This window comes from Phyllostomus hastatus, unplaced genomic scaffold (assembly GCF_019186645.2).
Source record: "Phyllostomus hastatus isolate PE091 unplaced genomic scaffold, TTU_PhHast_1.1 phas_scaffold_501, whole genome shotgun sequence".
NCBI classification, from domain to species: Eukaryota; Metazoa; Chordata; class Mammalia; order Chiroptera; family Phyllostomidae; genus Phyllostomus; species Phyllostomus hastatus.
In genome coordinates, this window is record NW_025334033.1 from 34,927,870 (window position 1) to 34,951,950 (window position 24,081).

At 40.2% G+C, this 24,081-nt stretch overlaps 1 protein-coding gene across 7 annotated transcripts in view; it reads right to left on the minus strand.

Moving 5' to 3' along the window:
* The window catches only part of DDHD1 (DDHD domain containing 1), a 90,796-nt gene extending 67,233 nt beyond the window's left edge, over nucleotides 1-23,563 (minus strand). For all 7 annotated transcript variants that reach the window (XR_006783771.1, XM_045822681.1, XM_045822679.1 and 4 more), the window contains exon 1: nucleotides 22,542-23,563. Coding sequence is in view for 6 of the 7 variants with exons in the window: in XM_045822681.1 (XP_045678637.1) it covers nucleotides 22,542-23,379 (838 nt within the window). In the remaining variant the exon portion in view is untranslated. The remainder of the gene's footprint in view (nucleotides 1-22,541) is intronic.
* Nucleotides 23,564-24,081: the final 518 nt, after the last annotated feature.

Consider the following 24,081-nt stretch of genomic DNA (forward strand, 5'->3'; position numbering starts at 1 on the left):
CCACAGTGCCCCATCTCTATCCTCTCTCCCAAGGGGAATGTTTCTCTGATGTTGCTACTTGTGGCGGCCCTGCTCACTTTCACACCCCTTCCCTCCAGCTGGTGCTATGAATCACTAAGTCCCAAGCCTGTGTTCATATTTTGCCAGCTGTGTGGGGGAAGTTTTCTTTCTGAGGGTAATTTTGTTTGCATTTCATTTTAGCCACTGATCTCTTCTCCTCTTTTTCACTGCTCTTAATTAAGCCGTTCTTTGTCCTACTCTCCAGACTCAGAGATTTGTAGCAGCAACAGGAGCTGTTGTAATTTCCTATTTCTTTACAAATTCATGGTATTGTCTATCCTGCAGTAATGTTGAAAGTGTGAGTGATGTTTGTGTGAGTACCATATTTTGCCATGTATAATGCACACTTTTTTGCCCAAAGTTTTTAGGGAAAAATAAGGGAGTGCATTGTTCATGGGTAGTACCTGAAATACCTTGTATTTGTTCTTGTGTTTTGTAAATATTTGTTACATAAAATTTCTTGTACCACAATACGTTAAAAAATAAATGCTAAAATTCCCTTATAATACACAAACCAAGTATCTAGGTATAAATAAATAAATAATTGAATTTAAAAATTAAAACAAAAGATTTTTTCCCTGAAAGTTTGGGCCAAAAGCATGGGTGTGCATCATACACTGGAACGAATTATACACAGCAAGTACGGTATATGCGTGTGTTTGTCTTTTAGGTCTTCGTCTAGCTTTTGGGGAAGATGAATGCAGAGATTTAGATTTAGACAGTTGCCTTATCTTCCAGACCCAAAGCCCATCTCATTTAATACATTTAATCTTGACAGTAATCTTAAAGGATAGCTTTAATTATCCTAGTTTTACAAATGAGTAAGCTGAGTCTTAGTGAAACTAAGTAACTGCTCAAAGGCACATAGCTAAGTAACATGAGAAGCAAGATTCCAACTAAAGTCTGACTCCAAAGTTCATTCAAACTTTTCCTACTACACAATGCAACCTATAGTCTCAAATAGGGGAAGTCCCCTTTTAACCCTCTCCCCAAGAAAAACAGGCTATTTAGTTGTGTTAGCAATTTTAAAATAGTTTGGGAACTTTTATATTGCCAGTAATATGAGACTTAAAAATGACCCAACCATCCCTCCCCATAAAAATGATGGAAGTTTTTAAAAACAGTAAAAACAAGTTTATAGCTCCCATCTGCACTCCCAACTCTTCTCTTCACTTGAGCTTAATCTAAACATGTGTTCTTCTGGTAGATGTTCAGACCTCTATCTTAACTTGAACTCTCGTTAAATAGAGTTGAACTCGACCTTGAAGTCTATTCAACTGCCAATTAAATATCTCCTAGTAGATAATCAATAGTTACCAAAACAGCAAATAGTTAGGGAAGACACTAGGTTCTGGCAGAAAACAAAACAGAACAAAAGACAACCCTGCTACTCTACCCATATCCCCTATCACAGGGAATGGTGTGTTGATAGTATTCAGCCAGTCACTCAAGAAAGAAATCTGGATGTCATGACATCATCCAAGATGTCTCCTGAGCTCAAAGGCTTCTTAGATACAGGACATTAAGTACTATTTATTGTATCTTCTATATCACCCTAATCCCTTACTCATCAGGCCTACAGTCAATACCTGAGTTCACATTCTTATCATTTCTACCTGTTTTATTTCAGAAACTTCCTCCCTAGCTTCAACTGTACAACTCTCACCACCACCAAATGCCCACTCATAAACATGTGTACAAGTACACACAATACATACACATACAGATTCCCCTATCTTATTCTCTCCTCTTTAGACATTCAATCCACCTTTTATAGAGTTGTCAGAGAACCTTCTAAAAATACTACAGAGAACCTTCTAAAAATACTACTTATCCTAGTACTTAAGTTCTTTAATAACTTCTCACTGCCCTTCAGATAAACTCTGAATTTCTTAGGATGGTTTATAAGCTCTTTATGATCTTTCCTTGGAATACCTCTTCATATGTTACCAATACTACTTTAGGTATATTTTCAAACTAATATCTGAATATCTACTATGAAGCAGGTACTAGAGCAGGCTCTGGGGATACATAAGATAACGCTGATGGCCCCTGTGCTTTCCATGTCGACAAGTTCAAGTCCCTGAATGTGTTATGTTGAGTCGTACTTCTGTATCCTGCATATACTGTTCCTTCTACCTGGGACGGTCTTCCCCATTTTCTTTATTTAGCTAACTTCTATACTTCTCTCCTTCAGGAAGCCTTTCATCACTGTTCCTTCTCTGTGATTCCAATGAATTAATTCTGTACATACTTATCTGTGTTTATCTTACTGTATTCTGTTTAGTCTTCTTCACTTCTGTGGGATCCCTGGATGTGAGTACAATGTTTCTAAAAGATAAGTACCTACCATAAAGTATGAGTTCAATAAAAGGATGTTGAAAGTTGCTGCACAGGATGTATCTCTTTCTGCAATACCCCACTGGTTGGTAAGGCTGGAAGACTGAGCACTATCATTAGTACTCCAAATTGGGCCTTCCTCAGTGAGTGGTGGTTGCTTATCTGTTTAAGTGGATTTATGCCACAGGGTGTGTCATCCATTACCATTCTATTTTCTGATAATTATCTGATTCAGAGGAAAGAGTCTCTTTTCCAAGAATAAAAAAGTGGGATTGTGTGTGTGGGGTGAACATTTTGTTCAAGGACACATAGAGAAAGAGCACAAATCATAAGCATACAGCTAAATGGCTTTTTACAAGTTAACTACACCCATATCAAAAAAGGAGAACATTGTAAACACTTCAAAAAGCCCCTTCTCTCATCTCCCAGGTGCTAAACCCTCAACCCTCACAAAGGAAAACAATCATAACCTTTGGCACCACAGATTAGTTTTACTTTTAATAATTTGTATAGTGAAATCATATTACTTACCTTTTTATTTGGCTTCTTTGGCTTAGCATTATGTTAGCAAGTGAGTATCAGATAGTTGTGAGCTCTGCTCTTGGTCTAGCTACTTCTACCACGAAAACAATTGTAAATAATAGAGACATTAGCTGACAAATCCCTGATTATATGCTATAATAGATATTAGATCAAGTCAATAACCAAGCTCTACAGGGACCAAACTCTAATGCTTTGACTGTCATAACTTGGGGGGGCGGGTGGTAGTGCTACTGGCATCTAGGCCAGGGGTGTTGCTAAACACCCTACAATGCACAGAACAGCTCTCCCCGCTCCACTCCACCCTGCCTAGCAACAATAAATTATCTGACCCAAAACATCCATAGTGCTGAAGTTCAGAAATTCTAGGCTAGAAATACCTTTTAAAACCTAAAACACTGGTTATCTTTTTACAGAGTAATTCTAAAAATAGACATCTTGCAAAAAATGTGTAAAGGTACACTACAAAGGTGTATACCTCAGCATTGTTATAACAAAAGAATAAAAACAAACAAAATAAATGACCTAAATTTCTACCAATAGAGGATTGAATATATATGTTGCTTGGCACACAAGTGTTAAAAATATTCACTGAATAAACCAAACATGGATAAGTGGATAATATATCCACAAAGAAATAACATTCAGAAAAGGTAGGTCTATACTTACTGACATGGAATGATGCCCATAATAAAAATTTTTTAAATAAATAAATCATGGCATTACTTGTTTTGCTTTCCTTGGTTTCAGTTAGTTATCCATGGTCAACCATGGTCTGAAACTACTAAACTGAAAATTCTAAAAATAAACAATGCATAGCTTTTAAATGGCACACTATTTTGAGTAGTGGGATAAAATCTCATGTGCATCCACACTCCAAACACTACTTGCCCATTAGTCACTTAGTAGCCATCTTGGTTATCAGATTGACTGTGGTGGTGTCCAGTGCTTGTGTTCAAGTACCTCTTAGTTTACTTAATAATGACCCCAAAGCTCAAGAGAAGTGATGCTGGCAATTCAAATATGCCAAGGAAAACATGTAAAGTACTTCCTGTAAGTGAAAAAGTGGAAGTTCTTGACTTAAGAAAGAAAAACATTTGTATGCTGAGGTTGCTTACATCTTTAATATGAATGAATTTTCTATCTGTGAAACTGTGAAGAAGGAAAAAAACTTCTGGCTAGTTTTGCTGTCATACTGCAAAGGGCAAAAGTTACAGCTACAGTGTATGGTCAAGGCTTAGTTAAGATGGAAAAGGCACTGAGTTTGTGGGTGGAAGACATGAACAGAAAATATGTTCTGATGGATGGCAATGTCATGCCAGAAAGCACTGAGTCTACAGAAAGACTTCAGCAAGGGCCCCCTGAAATGAGTGACCACATTCACGTAACTTTTATTATAGTATATTGTTATAATTGTTCTGTGTTATTATTATTGTTCATTTCCTTAGTGTGCCCAATTTATAAATTAAACTTTACCACAGGTATATAAGTATAGGAACAAACCAGTACACACAGGGTTCGGTACTATCTGTGGTTTCAGGCATCCGATGGGAATTGTGGAGCGTGTTCCCCACTGCCTGAGGGCCTTTGAACAGGGTTACTGGCTCCATCTGGTTCTAAAAGCAGCCTGTTGACTTTCGGACTCAAACTAGAATATTGCCTCTACAGATTTTGTACTTGCCAGCCTCCATAAGTGCATGAGCAAATTCCTTATACTCTATTTTATTATCTGGAGAACCCTAATACCTTCAGGAAAAATAAAAGATCACACATTTTGGAAGAAATTGCTAGATGCCTATCTTCTATCTATTCTCCCTCTATTCCTTATAGCAAAGTAATAATTTATTCAGGGCAGCAATATGCTCAGTTAAAGACTTTCTAACCTCCTTGTGAAACTAGTTTTGGTTATATGATTGAATGTGAGTAAAAGGATACTGCAGAAATAACTGGTGGTACATCCCTTCGACCTTTCCCTCTGTTTTCTGCCACCTGTGTCTGGAGCTCCTGAAGTTCTCTTGAATCAAGTCACTTACAAAGGATGGAAAGTTGAATAGGAGAAGGTGCCTGTTATTTTGCCTTTTTAAGCATATATAGCAGAATATAAACTTGCATAGGTATGTACTATATAGAGAGGGATCAGAGAAACTTTGCACTGGGTAATGGATGTAACAAATATGTTAGAACAGGATTAACAAAGTATTTTTCATTTGTAACATATTCATTGAAAGTCAATTTAAACTTAATATAAAGACTAGTACTTATCACTACCTGCCTATCAAAAAATAACTTAAGTCATTATCCTAATTACAACTCTTGGACAAATCATGATAAAAGAAAGGCCTTTACTAGAATCAAAAGAAAAATGTGGGTTCTTCTTGACTAGAAAATATAGTGAAGTCCATTTTCTCCCTATGACCACTTTCTTTATTTAAGTAAAAGCTTGAGAGGGTTTCTTATATGTGGATAGGGAAAATCTGGCAATAAAAGATTTTTATGTATAAAAACCTATACTTATACCAGGAAGCAGAGGGAAGAACTATAAGCTTTTTTAGATGACTGTCTTCAAGAACTATTTCAATTCACATTATACTGTGCATATATGTATGCAGAGAAAATCTTGACCCTTTTCCTCCAGCTTAGTTATACCCACAGCTTTACCCACTTAGGGTCCAAGGCATGCTTATAATTCACTACTGCTTTAGAAACGTAAAGAGCATATCTGACCAAACAGGATTTAGGAAGGAAAACACACAGTAAGGGAAAATGGGAATGGTGAAATACTGGTGTTCAGGAGAAAAAGAAATCAGCAAAGACTAGAAATAAGAAAAGCAGAAGACACAAGAAAAGGTGAAGGACATAATGAGAGACAAGAAGGATGTAAAAGAAAGAGGCAGAAACATTCGTAAGGTTTGTTGTAAACTTAATACGTGGGAACTCTAACTATGCTATTTGTAGGATCAGCCTCACAGAGGCTTACTTAACCCAATATGTGCCTCAAGTATTGATGAACTATTTCTACTAAACCATCCTTTATAATGAAGAGGAAGGGGTTTCTCTTCCTGTTTCCACTGTGGTCACTTTATTGGGTTCTTGCAGGATGTGAATTTCACTTTTCAGCAGTGCCCAGGTGTAACAGCAATGGCAGCTTCCTATGGGCACCTTCTCCAGTACCACTACCCCCCAGGCAGATTCACAGTGGAATTGTAACCTGCTGGGCACCTCTCCTTGGTCTACTCCAGTAACCCCTCAGGCAGCCTGTGGGAAGTTCTTCCCCACACACTGTGACCACTGAATGCCACACACATTTGAGAAGTCAAGAATTTCAGCTCTGAGAGAAATTGGCCTCTTCCTTGGGTGCTCATGTCAGTCCTACGGGCAGTGGCTGGAACCTGTATCTGTTACTTTTGTATTCTTCAGAGTTCCCCTTGCCTTTTTACTTCATTCTTTTGTTACACCTTCTCTGTTGAAATCACTGTGTGGTTTCTGTCTCCTCATTGGACTCTACCTGATATAACAAGATTTTCATGACAGGAAACTCAAATAGCCAATAAACCTGTAACATGAAATATACTCAAGATTGATGGGTTATCATCAGGGTAGAATTTGAAACAATTCTTTTCCTAGGTATGTACTCTCGAGGAATTCTGGCACATTTGCACAAACATTCTTTTATTACAGAAATGTTTATAATAGCAAAAAACTGCAAACAACCTAAATGTCCAAAGAGAAAAACAAATTGTGACACAGTCATGCAATAGAATACTACTATATAGTGCAAAAACAAATAGCTGGAGTTACATGTGTCAGCATGAATAAATCTCAAAAGTCTAACCTGAACCAGAAAGCAAACTTCAGAAAGATACAAACAGAATGGCACTTTTGTATATAGTAAAAAAGAAAGCAAAAAAGAAAAAAAAAGGCATGTGCAAAATAACCTAATAATCTAAAAAATGCATGGGAATAAATAGCAAATTTAGAAGGGCAGTTACTTTTGGATTGAAGAAAGGGGAGTGGGAGGGGTCACAAGAGATTTTGATTACATGTGTCATGTTTAATTTCTTAGGCTAAGTGAGGGGAAGTACTATTGATTGTTGGTTATGTTACCTAGACCACAGGTGGCAAACACAATGCCCAAGGGCCAATCCGGCCCATTCACCTTGTTTTATCTGTTTCAAAACTGGAGCTCCTTGGCCCTTTGAAGACAACCTCAAGGCTGATGTGGCGAGGGGTGAAAATGAGTTTGACACGCCTAAAACTGTTCTATACTTGAGATATTTCATAATAAAATCAATAATTAAAAATAAGTTGATAGTTCTCAAAAGGTGAGTGATAAAACATTATGTACAAAGTAATGTATAATTGGTAAATTAAATAAAAGGCAGTAAATTAGAAAACACATATCAAAATGTCATCTTTCATTTGAATACTTGAACACTTGCTTATTTACTAGAAAGGAACTATAATCTGGAAGAATAATGTAAAACAAAAGTAAATCATTACCTTAAACATCATTTAGCCTGTCTACAATGTTATAATTGCAAAATTGAGTTAGTAGTTAGCAATCACACAAAATCCTCTCTCATCACCAAAACAAATATATATACACCTCATATGATCGATCATATTTGCAAGTAACAATTACACTAAGAATACTAAATTATGTTTAGGCAATAATATCTACCACTCACAAAGTTTAAACCAATTTCATAGAGGTCAGAAACTCTGGACAATGTAATTATACCCTAAATATTGTTTGCTTCTTCTCTTTCAAGAGCCAAGGCCACAGAGTTTTAAAGTCTGCATCTGTTTTTCAGTTCTTCGTTAGTGTAACTATAAAGTTGCATAAGTGGCTTACAGTCCTTGCATTAGTTTGCTACGGTTGCCATAAGAAAACACCACATTCTGGATGGTCCAAATAAGGGAAACTTATTTTCTCATAGTTCTAGAGGCTAGCAGTCCAAGAACATGGTGTTGGCAAGTTTGGTTTCTTATGAGGACTCTCTCCTTAGGGTGCAGATGACCACTTTCTCACCATGGCCTCACTGCATCCCCTTTCTCTGTGTATGTGCATCCCTGGTATCTCTTTGTGCGTCCAAATTTCCTCTTCTTCTATGGCCAATAGTCAGATTGAATTAGGGTCTACCCAATGGCCTCATTTAAATTTAATCATCTGTTTAAAGGCCCCATCTCCAAATACAGTCACAGTCTAAGTTAATGGCAGTAAGGGCTTTAACAGAGTAGTTTGCTGAAGGGACACAGCCGATAATAGTCCTCAAAAGTCTTTATTACATAATCCTTTCAGGCATTCACGTTACATTTTAATCCTTTCTCAAATTTTAATTCACAGAAAGCAGATTTTAGATGATGGTAGCAACCTCTATGTTTCAACATGAAAAATACGCTTTAAATTACAAGCCCTTTGTCCTTACCCTTGGGAGCGTAATATTTTGGTGGTTCTAGGCAATGTAGAATTTTACAAGCTTAGGGGAAAAGTTCTCTCTAGGTACTTGGCTAGTCAAAAATGTAGCATATACCGGGCATAGATATGAGAGAAAAACCTGTGCCAAAAATGGAGTATATAACGTTAAAACAGACTTTTGAATTTTTAATGTTAACTTTAGCTTAATAGAGATAATAACTGCAATAATGACTATGGCCATTCTATTAGATTAAAATAAAAAAAAGCTGAATTAGTTGGAACTTTTAGAATCTGCAGAATGTCATCCAAACCTACCTTATCTTATCCTATCTTCTCATTCTAGAATCAATAGAGTATCATTCAGATAGATCTATCTTATCTTCTTGCAGCTTCTCATTCTATACTCTACGTATTTTCTATGGTTTTAACCTGCGGTTCTCAAATTTGTCTGATTGTCAGAATCATTTGAAGTAAGTAAAAGATGGATTTTTCAAATTCCTTGCTCTACACTTAATTACAGAGTCTCTGGAGATAGGGTTCAGAAATGTGTACTTTTAAAGAAGTTCACCAGGTTGCTGTTGGAAAGCAAATGTCCAGAAGTGACTACTCAGTTTAAATCAATAATCTTCAAAAATGTTTTGAATACATTCTCATATATACATTTTTATAAATTATGCATATGTATTACTGTTCTAAAATGTTTTATACCTCATACAGAAATACAGAAATAAAACTTCTGAAAGGATGAGATACAAGGTAAATATAAATTCAAACATTTTCACTGTAACAACTACAATAAAGCATTTGCATAACCCATTTTACAGACCACTGGCTTAAATTATGAAGATTTTTGCATCTTTAATTTCAGTGCTGTTTTCTTCTGAGCTCCACGCCTATACCTGCAAATACCCACCCGCTGCTTCTATAGCTGGATATGCAATAGGTACTTTAAATGAAGTTATGTCAAAATAAATTATTATTTAGCGTCCCTCAGCCATCTTAACGTGAACCTGGGGGGCGGGGGAACCACCACAATCCACTCAAGTTAAAACACTAGAAACAACCTGGACTACCCTTCCACTTACTCATACTGTACCAATAGTGTACATATTCTACTTCCTTGACATCTACCTCCACCTTTCCAATAACCATGGCCCTAGACCCTCAACTGTTTCTCACTTGCAATACTGCAAGTCTCCCTGATTATGATATCACTTTCTAGCTTTCCATTTACATTCCACATTGTTGCCAGAATGATAACCCTAAAATATAATCTGATCAATTTCCCATTTTATACTTTCCAATTATTTCACTTTCATAGGATAAAATTTAAATTTTCAGTATGGAAGCCCCATCTTAATCTAGACTACCCTTTTCTACTATTTTCCCAATGCTCCTGCCAAACAGATTCTCTGGAGTCCTCTGAATGCATGCACCCTCCTTCTCGACTCCAACCTTTTAGACATGCCATTCTCTCTGGCAATAACGCCCTTCCTTAATACCCAAATCAAGCATAAATTTCTCTGGGAAGCTTTTTGTAAACTCAAAGTAGTCCACTACCTTCTTTTACCTAGTAGACACTACAGAGATATTTACGGATTAAGAGTAATAAAAAGGAGGAACAGGGGAGAAATAGGAGAAAAAAATTGTATAGTTCAAATTCAGAATGCCAACAAGCATAACGCAAAAACTTGAACACATGCAAAAAGAAGCCTGAGGAAAACATTTTTTCCAAGACTAAAGTCACAAAAAACTAATTTGAGGAGTATATTTAGAAAATCACCAACTAGAAGGAATAGGCAGCAACATTGGCAATTCTTACACAGAATTAATTACTAATATAATTATTAGTTATATATTAATTACATAAAATTATTAATTATAAAATAATCCAGGGTATTAAATACTATTGACACATAATCTTCATATCTGCTCAGGTAGCATAAGCTGTGAGTTCATACATGGTACACAGGAGAAAGGAAGTTGGTTAAAGGCTCAGAAGGCATAGACTCTAGTTCCAGTACCATCCCTTAACCTCTCTGGGCCTCAGTTTATCATCTGTAATATGAGGATAGTCTATCTCACTGCAGGGTATAATAGGAATTAAAAAATAATGTATGTGAAAGCACTTTGTAAACTATAAAATCCTATTCCAAATTATGGCATTATTCTAATCCACATAGTATCTTCTCAAGTTTCTAAAACTACATGCAGTGGTTAAATCTGACCATTATCAAAACTAAAACTAGCCTTCCCCATCTATTTGGCGTAACTAAGCTCCCTTCCCCCTTAACATTTCTTCCAAAATTAAAATTTCACACTTGGACAACAGGAGAAGCAGGCTCAGAATATAAAATCCTAAATATGAGCTAAGACCTGCAGATGAGCTCACTATAGACACACTGTGACCAGCGGGTTAATCCTGATTTACTTCCTGGTGGTAAAAGGTAGGTGCTTTGATGTGAAAATGAGGGATCCTTAAGAATCTGTTTTTTACAATGAGTTGTAAGAAATAATGAGAAAAAGAAAGGTGGAGATTAGGAAGCATGAGAAATTAAATGCAGCAATGGGTTTGGTAGGCTGCAGGTGTTATGCCAACAGAGGCAGCAGCAAAGAGTTCTGAGGTAGAAGTTTAACAACAGCTTCTATCCTACCATCCATCAAAGCAGCTGCAGAATATGCCCCAATTCTACTGTGTGGCAAAACAGCCATTGATCAACATTAACTCTATAAAGGTATTATCACTGTCCATTTCAACATTCCTAGGCAGGAATGCTGTAGAATATGAGAGTACTGGGTTGTGCCTAACAGAGAGAAACAAAGACAAGACCACCAAGAATGGAGAGAGTAAATTAGTTTGCTATATGGGACGGACAGACTTCTACTTCTAGCCATGATGGACTAACACATACCGGATTTACTGTCCCACCTTAAACAACCAGAAAAATCAGGTAAAATATACAGGCAGAAAAGGACAGTGAATGCTGAGAATGACTATAGTTGACCAAGCTTAATGTCTAGAGTTTCTAGGCTGCAGTGCAGGAAGAGTAACCCAAACAGAGTCTAGCAGTTTTGATTAGATGTGAACTGGCTCAGAATTCAGGGACGTCAAGGGAGCTAGAACCTGTGGGGCAAAATACTGCAAAATAGAAGGCTCTACAGAAAGAGTGCTGAGAGATCTCTGGAGGAATACCCTTCAGTCTTTGTTTGAATACTTACTTATATATACATTAAAGAAAACTACCTAAGGGCAGGAAACATGACTATCGAAAGGAGTAGGTGAAACAATCTCCAGAGCTCATATAAGGCTGGGAATAGTTCAACTTTCAGTAAGCCAAAGTAAAAAAGACTTAATCTGGGACTTCCAGTCAAGATGGTGGCACAGACAGACATGGTTTGCCTCTTTGCACAACCATAAATAAATTACAACTAAAGAGAACCACCATCGCTCAGAACCAACAGAAATTGAGTTGAAGTCTGATAACTATAGAATTAAAGAAACCACATCCATGTAGACAGGTAGGAGGGCGCAGATGCAGAATGGACTAGTCCCACATGCATGTGTAGTGGATAGGGTTTGGGAAGAGTATCTCAGGAGCAAGCAGTCCTAGCCACACACCAAGCCCCCACAACCCAGGATTCCAGTGCCAGGAAAATAAGTCCTCACAACTTCTGGCTGCAAAAACCAGTGGGGATTGAGGTGCTGGAAGAAACTTCTGGAACCCCAAGCAGTTCCTCTTAAAGAACCCACACATGGACTCGCCTACTCAGACTCACTATGTCTGGGCTCTGGCAATGGGGTGGCAGCTTGCAGGGCGCCAGTGGCATGCAGGGAGAGGCAAAGGTGTCTGGCATCATGGTGAGCAGAGGCCACTGTCCCTTTTCTAAACCCTTCCCACACATTGCAGACCGGTGCCATAAGATTCCATCAACCTGGCTAACACTGTTTGACCTGTCTTGTAGATCCCTAGAGACTCCACCACCCAACTTACAGGCCCACCCACTCTTCTTTTCCACATGAATGAGTCTTGGCTCATGCTTCACAACCTCCTAAGTCCTCTCAAACAAGTAGCAGCTGGCCTCAGTGAGCCCTAGGTCCAGAACTAGCAGCATAGATTCACCGCTTAGCTTTGCCAGGACATCTCTAAGCCCACTAAGCCCACCACAAGTAGCAGCCATCTGTCCTGGCTGGTGTAACTCAGTGGATTGAGTGTGGACCTGCTAAACCAAAAGGTCACTGATTTGATTCCCAGTCAGGGCACATGCCTGGGTTGCAGGCCAGGTCTCCAGTAGGGTGTGTGTGCAAGAGGCAACCACACATTGATGTTTCTCTCCCTCTCTTTCTCCTTCTATCTCTCTAAAAATTGATTAATTAAAAAAAAAGTAGCAGCCATCAGATTGCTTTATAACTCAGGCAGGGAGGGTGATCCCCAGGGGAAAAGCACAGGTGGTGGGGGCTGCTCATGGCCTGAACCACCTGGGAAATCCCAGGGGCTGGCACACCCAGTGGACAGCCACCAACTACGGACAATGTCAGACCACCACCTTGCCCCTACATAGCTGATCTGCCACAGAGGGTGGAGGTTGGTTGTCAGTGGTCACAGCCAATCCTTGCAGCTGACTGGCTTGGATAAATCCCTCCCCCTGACCTGCCAACAGCAATCAAGGCTCAACTACAAGAGAAGGGTATACTCAGTCCACATGAAGGGTACACCTTGAGTACCCAGCTTGAGTGATAGGGGAGGCTGTGCCACTGGATCCTACAGGACATCTACTACATTAGGCCACGTCACCAAGACACAGAGTCAAAGCTGCTCTACCTAATACATAGAAACAAACACAAAGAAGCTGTCAAAATGAGGAGACAAAGAAACATGCCCCAAATGAAAGAACAGATCAAAACTCCAGAAAAAAAGCTAACATAATGGAGATAAGCAAGCTATCAGAGGCAGAGTTCAAAACACTGGTTAGAAGGATGCTCAAGGAACTTAGTGAGGACCTCAGTAGCACAAAAAAGATCCAGTCAGAAGTGAAGAGTATACTAATTGAAATAAATAACAATTTATAGGAAAACAACAGTAGAGTGGATGAAGCTGAGAATCAAATCAATGATTTGGAACATAAGGAAGCAAAAAACAACCAATCAGAACGACAAGAAGAGAATCCAAAAAAAAAAAATGAGGGTAGTGTAAGCAACCTCTGTAACAACTTCAAGCATTCCAACATTCACTTCATGGGGGCGCCAGAAGGAGAAGAAAAAGAGCAAGAAATTGGAAATCTATTTGAAAAAATAATGAAAGAAATCTTCTCTAATTTGGTGAAGGAAATAGACATGTAAGTCCAGGAAGCAGAGAGTCCCAAACAGGTTGGACACAAAGACCCCAAGCCACATCGTAATTAAAATGCCAAAGGTTAAACATAAAGAGATGGGAAGGGTGGGTGTGGGAGAATGGGTGAGAGGTGAGGGGATTAGGAAGTACAAATAGGTGGTTACAGAATAGTCATGGGAATGTAAATAACAGTATAGGAAATGGAGTAGCCAAAGAACTTACATGCATGACCCATGGACATGAACAAGGGTGGGGGGGGGTTGCCTGAGGGAGAGGGGTTGCTGGGTGGGAGGGGGGAGTAAGGTGGAAAAATCAGGACAACTGTAATAGCATAATCAATAAAATATAATTTAGAAAAAGAAGACCTAATCCATGGAGCACTGAGCAATTCCTCAGAAAGGTATTGTCCTGGCTGTAGGGATAAATTATCCCAAAACCAAAGGCTGCATTTGACCACCCTCATAGAGCTCAAAGAAAGCCTTGATAGGATCAAACTAATGTGAAGTAACTTAACTGTGGACTACAACAAAGCCCAACAATATTAAAGGAATGCTACACAATCCTGCACACAACAAAAAATTTACAATGGCATCAAAAAAATGAACAATATTCACCCTCACTGGTGTAGCTGAGTGGGTTGAGAACAGGCCTGTGAAGCAAAGGGTCACTGGTTCAATTCCCAGTCAGGGCACATGCCTAGGTTGTGGGCCAGGTCCCCAGTAGGGGGCACGTGAGAAGCAACCACACATTGATGTTTCTCTCCCTCTCTTTCCCCCTCTCTCTAAAAATAAATAAATACAATTAAAAAATTAAAAATATTCAAAGGTAATAATAGAGATAAAAGAAAATCATAACACATACTCAGTCTAAAAGAAGGAAAAAGAAACAGAGAATGGGATAAATAGAAAACAAGCAAGATGGTCAATTTAAACTCAAACAGCATTAATCACATTAAATGTAAATGGCCTAAAACACCAAATAAAAGGCAGAGATGGTCAAAATGGATTTTAAAAAGCAACAACAAATAGGTAAAGGCATATACAGGTCTAAAAGTAAAGGGCAGGAAAAGCTACATCATAAAATACTAGTATCTAAAGGATGTTGGGAGCAGCCAAATTAGTTTCAAAGTAGACCTCAATATAAGAAATAGACTACAGATAAAGGGCGCCATTTCAAAATAATAAAGGCATTATTTCATCAGAAAGATATACAATCATAAATATGTATGTGCCTAATAACAGAGCTTCAAAATACATAAAACAAAAACCAAGAGAACTAAAAGAATAAATAAATAAATAAATAAATATATAATTATAATCAGAGGGACTTTGTCCTTCTCAATAATCACTAGAATGAGTTTACAGGAAATCAGTAAGGATATGAAAGTTTTAAACTGAAAGGACAGAGCTGAAATAGGTAGGTAAAAGCAAAACAGAAATGAAATAAAGATACCAATTTTTGAGTTGAAAGCTAGTTCCTCTAAAACCCCTTCAAATTCAACCATGGATTAGCTGAACTGGTAATTCTCTGAGTGTAAGTGGAAACAACTCAAGATGAAGGTGCTTTGAGCCATTTAGACTGGAGAAATTAATGAACTAAGTTTTTTTTTAAGATTTTATTTATTTATTAGAGAGAGGGAAAAGGAGTGAGAGAGAGAGAAACATCCATCTATTGGTTGCCTCTCACACCTCCCCAACTAGGGACCTGGCCTGTAACCCAGGCATGTGCCCTGACTGGGAATCGAACCTGAGACCTTCAAGTCTGCAGGCCAGCACTGAATCCACTGAGTCACACCAGCCAGGGCTGAATTGTTTTTAATGTGAGATCTATGAAACCCTGAAATCAGAATACTTGGGATACCTAGTAAAGAGGAAGATTCTCAGGCTCCAGGATCAGATCTATTGAATGTAATATCCCAAGAGGATCTGAGAATCTACATTCTTAACCATCTTGCACTTGACTGTTAGGCTCAATAAAATCTGCCAACTACAGATCTAACATAGAATGCCATCCTACAGGCAAGGGAACCCAGGAGACACAATTCAGAGGCTGAAGAGTATTCCATTGTCCTCACCTCACCTGGAAAGGTCTTCATTTTGTTCAACGTCAGAGTGGAACAAAATGTGGTATTTTGTGATTCCCAGAACTCTCAGGGGGTGAGATTAAGCAGGTTTAAGTATACACACACACACATAAAGGGAGAGGAGAAGGGAAAGAAAGAGGAAAGGCAGGGAGGTGAGGTAGGGGAAATATGTGTCTGTATATGGTGTTATGTGTATGTATGTCATCGAATTTATGCTAAAGTAACTTTGGTAGAGCCATAGCTTCCTACTCTTCTTTTTCACAAATAAAACTGGTCAACCACACACTTTAATTTTTAGAAGACAGGCTTTTAGTCTAAGAGCCAATATATCAGCCTGGCTTAAATAAAATAGCTAACACTTACGGAACTAGGTAACACACTAAGTGCTCTACATAAGTGTATTCCAATGAAACAGCCATAACAACACCATAAAGCAGGAATTACCCATTTACAAAAGAAAAACTGGGCCACAGAGAGATTATAACTTACCCAAAGTCATATGACTATGGTAAATCAAGGATTCAGACTAAGGGATTTGACAACAAAGATCTATTCTCTGAACCCGCTTGGCTTTTATTGCCAATACTGGATAAGGAATCACTGCTTCAAATCCCTGGACTAAAGGCAGACTGATTTTTGAAGCTCAGTGTTGCACCAGGTGCCAGAACCCAAATGTCATCCCTACCTCTGCTGGTTCAACTGCAGGTCAATTAAGAAAAACCTCTCCAAGTTTTCACACCAAGGTCTCCACTGTAAGGGGAATTATGGGTCATTTCTGACTTGCCAACATGGCAGAAAGCCAAGAACACTACTGGCTCTGCCTCCACTGAAAAATGAGTAGTGTTATAGAAAGCTGTAAAGTGCCCTATCGTATCAAAAGTCCTGGTAGCTGGTTAGAGATGCTATAAATGAGATTTGGGGATGAAGTCAGTACCTCCCCACACGTGATGACAGGATCTGCATACCAATAAAAGTGGATGTTTGAGAATTTAGAATGCTTTTATGGGAAAAACTATTCCTTCCCCACAGGCACTAGATTTTTAAGAATGATTGGTGTACTCTTCTGGGTCCAAGCCAGGAAGAATCAAGGAAGCACAGCTCTTTCTGAGGCCTGAAAGACTAGGCAAAAATGTCACAGTTTCTCACAAAAGCAGTCAACAGTTGTAGGGGTTCTAGGACTATGCCTAGTTAAGAGTGGATTACCAAGAGTGAAAGCCAAAAAAAATGCTAAGTCAGTAAAGAGACAACAAATTGAAATACGAAAGTTGAAAGCTAAGAACATAAAGTGGGTTATAAATTTGAAAGGATATGAGAGACACGCAAATGGAGAAGTTATATAAAGCTGTTATATAGATATTACTGTTTATCATGGGATGTTTCAAGATCTTGAAATATTTTAACTCATTTATTACAACAATCCTAAAATATTATTATCCATATTTTACAAAAGAAGGAACTGTGGCACAAAGAATTTAAGTTGCCCAAAGTTATGCACATAGTACACAGCAGAGCTGGAATTTGGGCCCAGACAGTCTACCTTCAGTGGTTATTTACATTCATAAACATTACACAATGCTACCTCTCTAGAACAACCAGTAAAAACTGAAATGGGGGTGGCAGAGATGAAACTGATGAACTGAGGCAGGGTAAGAGCTGATCTGAAAACAAAGCCAAACCAAGTCCACCCTTATGTGTTACCTACCATACACTCTGAAGGATTTTACATCTATCTGTTGCCCGACAGATTCTTCGGATTGCCTGACAGAAGAATCCTGTTAGGCAATCAGAATTCCAAACAACCCAATCCAGTAAAAGAGGAAAGAAAAGAGGGGGGAACAAATGGAGGAAAGAAATCCATACTAAATGCTTTGAACATTTATATATAGCAGGATGTGCATGACACAAATACTACATCTGAGCCACACACAAACAAGTAACTGACACCAGATGAGTTTTTAAGCTAATAAACACTGCAAAGAGAAAGTGAAGTCCTGAAAGCCGTGGTCAGGTGTGCCAAGTCCTGTGCTCCATACATGTCACTAACTAGTCATTCATATCCTTGGGCTATTTCAGTAGGTCAATGAAAAATGCTATCTAAAGCAGGCTTGATGTAGAATGGGGTTCTCAGAAGACTATGCCAGGCTTCCACAAACCTAAGCAGCTAGGATTTTAGTGCCATTCAAAGCTGCTTTCTAGTCTGGGACAGTGAGAGGTAATAAGGTTAAAAAGAGTAAGAGATAAAAGTCTCTTAACACTTTTTCAGTAAGCATGTCAATAACTGGTTGCTATTCCCTACAGTTCTGCTTTACTGGAGGCAGAAATTGATTAGGAAAGAGTGTCTTCTTCAAGCTTGGACTCCATTACTTTCCCATGATGTCCTGTGCCTCATAAAGGGTTATTAATCATTAAGGTTATTAACCCTAGAATGAAAAAGACCTAAGAGATGACTTCCACTATGCCAAGCATCACATAATTTGTGTACTTACAGGAAAAAACCCCCCTAATTTTTATACCTCATTTTTATTGGGAATAATTTTCTCTTCAATATACAGGGTGGGGCAAAAGTAGGTTTACAGTTGTTCATATGGAAAAAGTACAATAAACTCACAACTGTAAACCTACTTTTGCCCTACCCTGTATTGTGAATATTAGTTAATTTTGTGTTTTAGTTTTTCTTTTGCATCTATTTAGTGGCTGTATAATTTTTCTTATTTAGTGGGGTAAATTATATTGATTGGTTTATAAATGTTAATAGCTTTGTATTACTGTTATAAATTAGCTTGGCTGAGATCTGTGCTTTATATATATCATAGCAGTTGATCTGCTAGTATTTTGATTTGATTTTGCCAAATTTTTACATCTATGTTCATGAGAGATATTGACTTTAAACTTTTACTTTCTTGTAGTTATTTTTTGTATTAGTTAATTTTTAAAGTGTCTGAAACTGCCCTGGCCAATGTGATTCAGTTGACTGGGCATCATTCCACAAACTGAAAGGTTGCAGGTTCAATTAAGGGCACATGCCTGGGCTGTGGGTTGGGTCCCTGGTAGGGGTGCATGCAGGAGGCAACTGATTGATGTTTCTCTCTCACATGGATGATTCTCTCCCTCTCTTTCTCCCTGCCTTCCCCCCTCTCTAGAAGCAATAAAAAAGGAAGGAAGGAAGGAAGGGAGGAGGGAGAGAGGGAACTGGAACTTAAAATGGCTTAGAATCATAATAATGCATGAGGCCTTATAAATACACCAGAAAAGGGAAGGGAAGAAAGCTTCTAGGTAATAACTGCTTCTGGAAACTACATATTTGGTCAATTAAATAACTTTATAAACTTAGTCAATGAGTGGATATTATATATTCTCTAGTGCACACTGCACATATGACTATCCAAATTGCTATACACCATTCTAAACTCCTCAATATCTCTATAATATTCCATATGCTTTCCCATAGCTATTACTAAAATGCTTTGGCCACTTTCTTGCTAATATTTTTATAGTATTTTGCCTGTGATAAGGTACAATTTTGCACTAGTCAGCCTTATTAACTTTCATGTACAAATAAGATACAGTTTTCTGAGATTCATATTCTAAGCACTTTATATCTAATTCTCAAAACAAGCCTATGAGATAGCTACAAGCAGCTTAGGAAGAACAGAGGGAGCAAGGGAGTTCACTTAGGCATTACTCAGCAGTGATCAGTTTTTATCTAAAATGTCCACATGCAGTCAGAAAAGTATCTGAAGGGACAATGAAACAAACACAAAATTTCCCATAATACTTTTTCATATATAATCTTTGCTTCCTATCTATAGAAGATGAATTCTGTACCCCTTCTGATTCAAGCACTCCCAAAATTGTTTCAAATATTATCTGCTAGTAAGAGTTCAAAATGAAGAGTAAATATAAATTTAAATCAGCAACTTTCTTTTAGACTAGACATAGATAATTTGTTGGCCTTGACACCCAGATGCACTGGGCTCCATTAAGTCACAAAAGTTTAAATGGCCACTAGAATGCTTCCACCATTCTCTGTAGGAACTTGTTGGACTTTTTAAAAAAACATTTCACTACCACTATTTGGAAGTTTCGAGAAGGCTTAAAAAAAAGTAAAATGGGACCGAGGTCAAAAGCTGCCAAGTATCCTGAGTCCTTCAATTTCAAGAAAGGCTAAAGAGACCATACTGGGAATGAACCTTCCTGAGAGGGTGTGAAAACATAATACACAGAGACTTGAAGAACCAGTTAGATCAAAGCTGTATGGGATTTTGTGACAAGTGGGAAATTATGGACCAAAAGCACTACTGTATTTTCACTGTAGCTCCTAGGAAGATCTGGAAACCCATGGGATTTTATTGTGCAGAAAGCTATTTAAAAAATGCTAAAATGACTTCAAAATAGGTGTTGCTATTCAAGAAGACTAAGTTTCCTTTTAGGTTAACTTTTGCAGGTCTTCACTGTTTCTCACTTGATTTATAATATTAGCATTCTAAGATATCCTCCACCTCTCCAATTCAACCTTTGTATTGTCACTAATCACTTAAATAACAGAGAACCTTCAACTGTTTGCAATTCCCCTTTACTCACAGGATAAAGTCTAGACTCCTCAGCACTGGGTCCACCCTTTTCTTTTTCTTGCTACTCTTCCAATGTGCCATTCACAGGCAGGTGCTCCTTTCATAAGCTCCTCCTGTTCCTGACCTAACACCTCTGTCTCTGTGGTGGTCAAATCCTAAGTGTACCCTGTGCAGCCCTATTTTTCTTAAACGCCATGCAGTTTTATGCTTTGTGTCCTTGCATATGTTACCCCATGTGGCTGGAATTACTTTCCTTCCATCTCCCCATTTCTTCTGCCTGATTAAAGCAACCCTTTAGGACTTGGTATTACATCATGCGGGAAGCTTTTCCTACACCCTCACCCTTCAGTGGATCAGGTGCTCTTTGGACACTGACTGCACTAGACTATGAACTGCTTTACCACTTTCTAGCTACATGACTTTGGGAAAGTTCATTAATTTCAATAAGCCTGCTTCTTTAGATATAGAATGTTAGCATTAACTTGATATTAATATAAAAAAGAATGTGAAAAATTTTGTAAATAGTAAAGCATTATGTAGGCATTAACAACTTTATCATTAGCCAAAAAACACACAGCATTCTAGATGAATATAGTTCTGTTGACCTAAGGGTAAGATTCAATTCTCCATTTTGGAAAGGATGCTTGGAATTTCATCCAACTTTCTGGGTCCACTAAGTCCTTGTACTTCTACCTTCAAAGGAAAAATATCTATAATCATGTCTTGGTCATCTGAAGAAAAGACTAAATAGGAAGCTCCTGAAGGATAAAGACTGTCCTTGTTTCCACTTTTCCGAATACCTTCCCAAGAGTATTGGGTTACGCACTGTACAGTGAAATGAAAGAGCTGAATGAAACCGAGTGAATACAGCACACCTTGTCCTTAGTAAGCTTACAGTCAAAAGGAGTGAGTGATGTGACAGATCCCATTATGAATCTGGCCATGTGAAATGGGTAAATACCTTCAATGTCATCTTCAAGTGTAGCAAGAAATTAAATGTCCTGCTATGCTTACTTTATTTGGGGATTTGATACATGTTTTAATTGCTATTTCAGTGACTCATGCTTAACATATGAATGTTCATATTATCTCAATCACTTATGCAATTCAATATCTACTTATTGAATATTTACTGCACTCTGCCCATAAAATGCTAAACATAGAAAGAAAGTTAGTCATCTATATATAATTAATATAAAGTTGAATGTTGTATGTGTGGAGAACCTAAGGCTAGTGACAATCAATGAAGACATGAGTTAGTGCACTGGACACTAAAAATTAAAACTGCATATTACAAATTACTGGTCGCTGATAGCTTCTTCTGCCATACAGCAGCTACGTATTTTGCTACATGCAATGGCAAACAGTTGATAGCCTTCCTTCTTAATATAATTATATACCTAACTGTGCTGTCGTCTAATGAATAGGGGCCCATTGTTAACATGTATCACCTGTATGTGCCAAGCAGTTTCAAGCCTTTTAGGGTATCATCTCACTCAATCTCGACAACAATCCTATGAGGTAGATATACGTATTTTACAGATGAGGAAATCAGGGCACAGGCCTTGTAATTTTTCAAAGTCGAGACAAAAATAAAAATAGGTAAACAAGGGCCTAGGAGAAAAATGAGTATTCCATAGAGTGGGCGGGTGCACTTGCCAGAACTCCATTACACTTCTCCCGAACGCACCCGGAGGGAACAACCTCTTTTCCTCTCCCGCCAGGTATTATTTTTTTTTCCCCTGGTCTGTAACTAAACTGTTGATTCTCGAGCAGATACTCTCAAACATTCTCACTCCAGAGGACAGGCTACTATTTAAATGATAGGCAGTTCAGGGTAAACGAGACCGAATCAGATACCCGGTGCACAAAGCTCAGGTAGAATCACGAGAAATTAAACCTTTTGGGCAGGGCATCCTTTCCTGGGTCGTCTCCACCGGATGGCAGCAGCACCGGCTCACCGAGGTGCTACCCCGGAGGTTTCCTCTCCACATGACCCCAGGCAGCTTGAATTCTGTAATCCGCTCGTTTACCCTTCACCTGCCGGCGCCGTCTACAGAACCACCTAACTGCTCGGACCACACACCAGGCCTCACGCGCCTCCTTTTCCGCGGAGATCAAGTCCCAAACCCACCGGGGTGCGTGTCGGCCCCTACAGAGGTAGCCCGTCCCGCTCTCTCCCCCTGCCGGCTACTCACGGTTCCAGTACACCGGGTAGCATTCTCCTTGGGTCACGTCCACCTCGTAGAGGCCGCCGCGCACACACACCCGCTCGATGTTCACCAGCTGCTCCATCTCAGGCTCGTGCCTCGCGCTGCGCGGGCAGAAGCCACAGACGCGGTCCTCCCGGTCGTCCTCCCCAAAACTGGAGGCCAGGCCCGTGGAGGAGGACGGGCCACACACATGGTCACGGTCGGGGTCCTCGTCCTGGGGTCGGCCGCCTGTGGCCTTCAGCAGGGTCCGGAAGGCGAGCTCGATGCGGAGCGAGTCGTAGCCGATGAAGGGCTTCCAGGTCTTCTTGTCCTCCTTGTAGAACCAGCGCACCTCCTCCGGGCCCAGCTCCGTCACCACCTCGTAGCGGTGCCTGGCGGCTGCACCGCCGGGCCGAGGTCGCTTCCTTTCCCCTGGACCCCCTCCAGCCGCCCCGCCGCCCCCCGAATTCGACGGCACCAGCGGCGACTGCTGCAGGGACAAGGAGCTGCCGCCGCCGCCGCTCTCGCCCTCACTGTAGTAGCGCAGCGAGGAGCCGGACTCCGCGGAGCTGAAGTCATAGTTCTCGTCACTGAGGCAAGGCTCGAGCGCTAGGTGGTGGTTGGAATCCTCCGCGCCCGGCGCCAAGTGCAGCCCGGGTTCCCCGCGCAGCAGGGCCAGGGGCACTTCGCCGTCGCCCGGGTCCCGGCTGGGCAGGTGGTCGAAGCAGCAGACGCTACCTCGGAACGTTGGGTCTGCCTCCGAGCCCAGCTCCCAGGCGGCGCCACCGCTGCCCCGGCCGTTATGCTCGAGGCTCCGCGGGGACCCGAGGCCCGAGTGATTCATGCTGTGGAGACGCTGCCGGCTGCTCGGCCCCTCGCCAAGCCGTGGTCCCCACCGCTTCCGCCACGCATTTAACGCCGCCGTCCTTTCAGCCGGGACTTCTTAATCTTTCAAATCCCGACCCGGGCTGCGGCGGCAGCAGCGGTGGCTCCGCCTCCCACGAGGGCCGCCGCTGCGGCCGCGTTCCGCCGTCCGTCTCATTGTCACGCAGCCTGACGTAGGCGTTGCTCGCCCCCGGCCCCGCCCCGCCCATCGCGTGCGCTGCCCGGAAGCCCGGTCTCCCTCGCCGCCGTGGGCTAGTCGTACCCTTTGCTGGCAGCTGGTTGGAGTCATCTCGGGGCGCGCGGCCGCTCCTCCGATTTCTCAAATTTCTTCTGATTCCTTTCTCTGCTCAATGCACCGCTGCCTCGGCCCAGCCTTCCAGAGGGTCAGAACCCAGATACGAAGAGGCCTACACTGATCTTTGTAATCTGGTTCAGCAGAACAAAGTTTCAATTAAGATACAGATCGAGAGGGCTCTGGTTGTTGGATTCTCCTGACCTTGGTTTTGTAACCTTAGACCCGCCTGCGGCCCCAGCTGGACCTTCTCAGTCACCTGCTTCTGGTCATTCCAGAATTGTCAGCCAACATGAGGGCACCCCACCCCAAGCCTCATGCCTACCAATTCCTATGGTCGGCGTCACCACTCCCACTCAGAAACCCAAG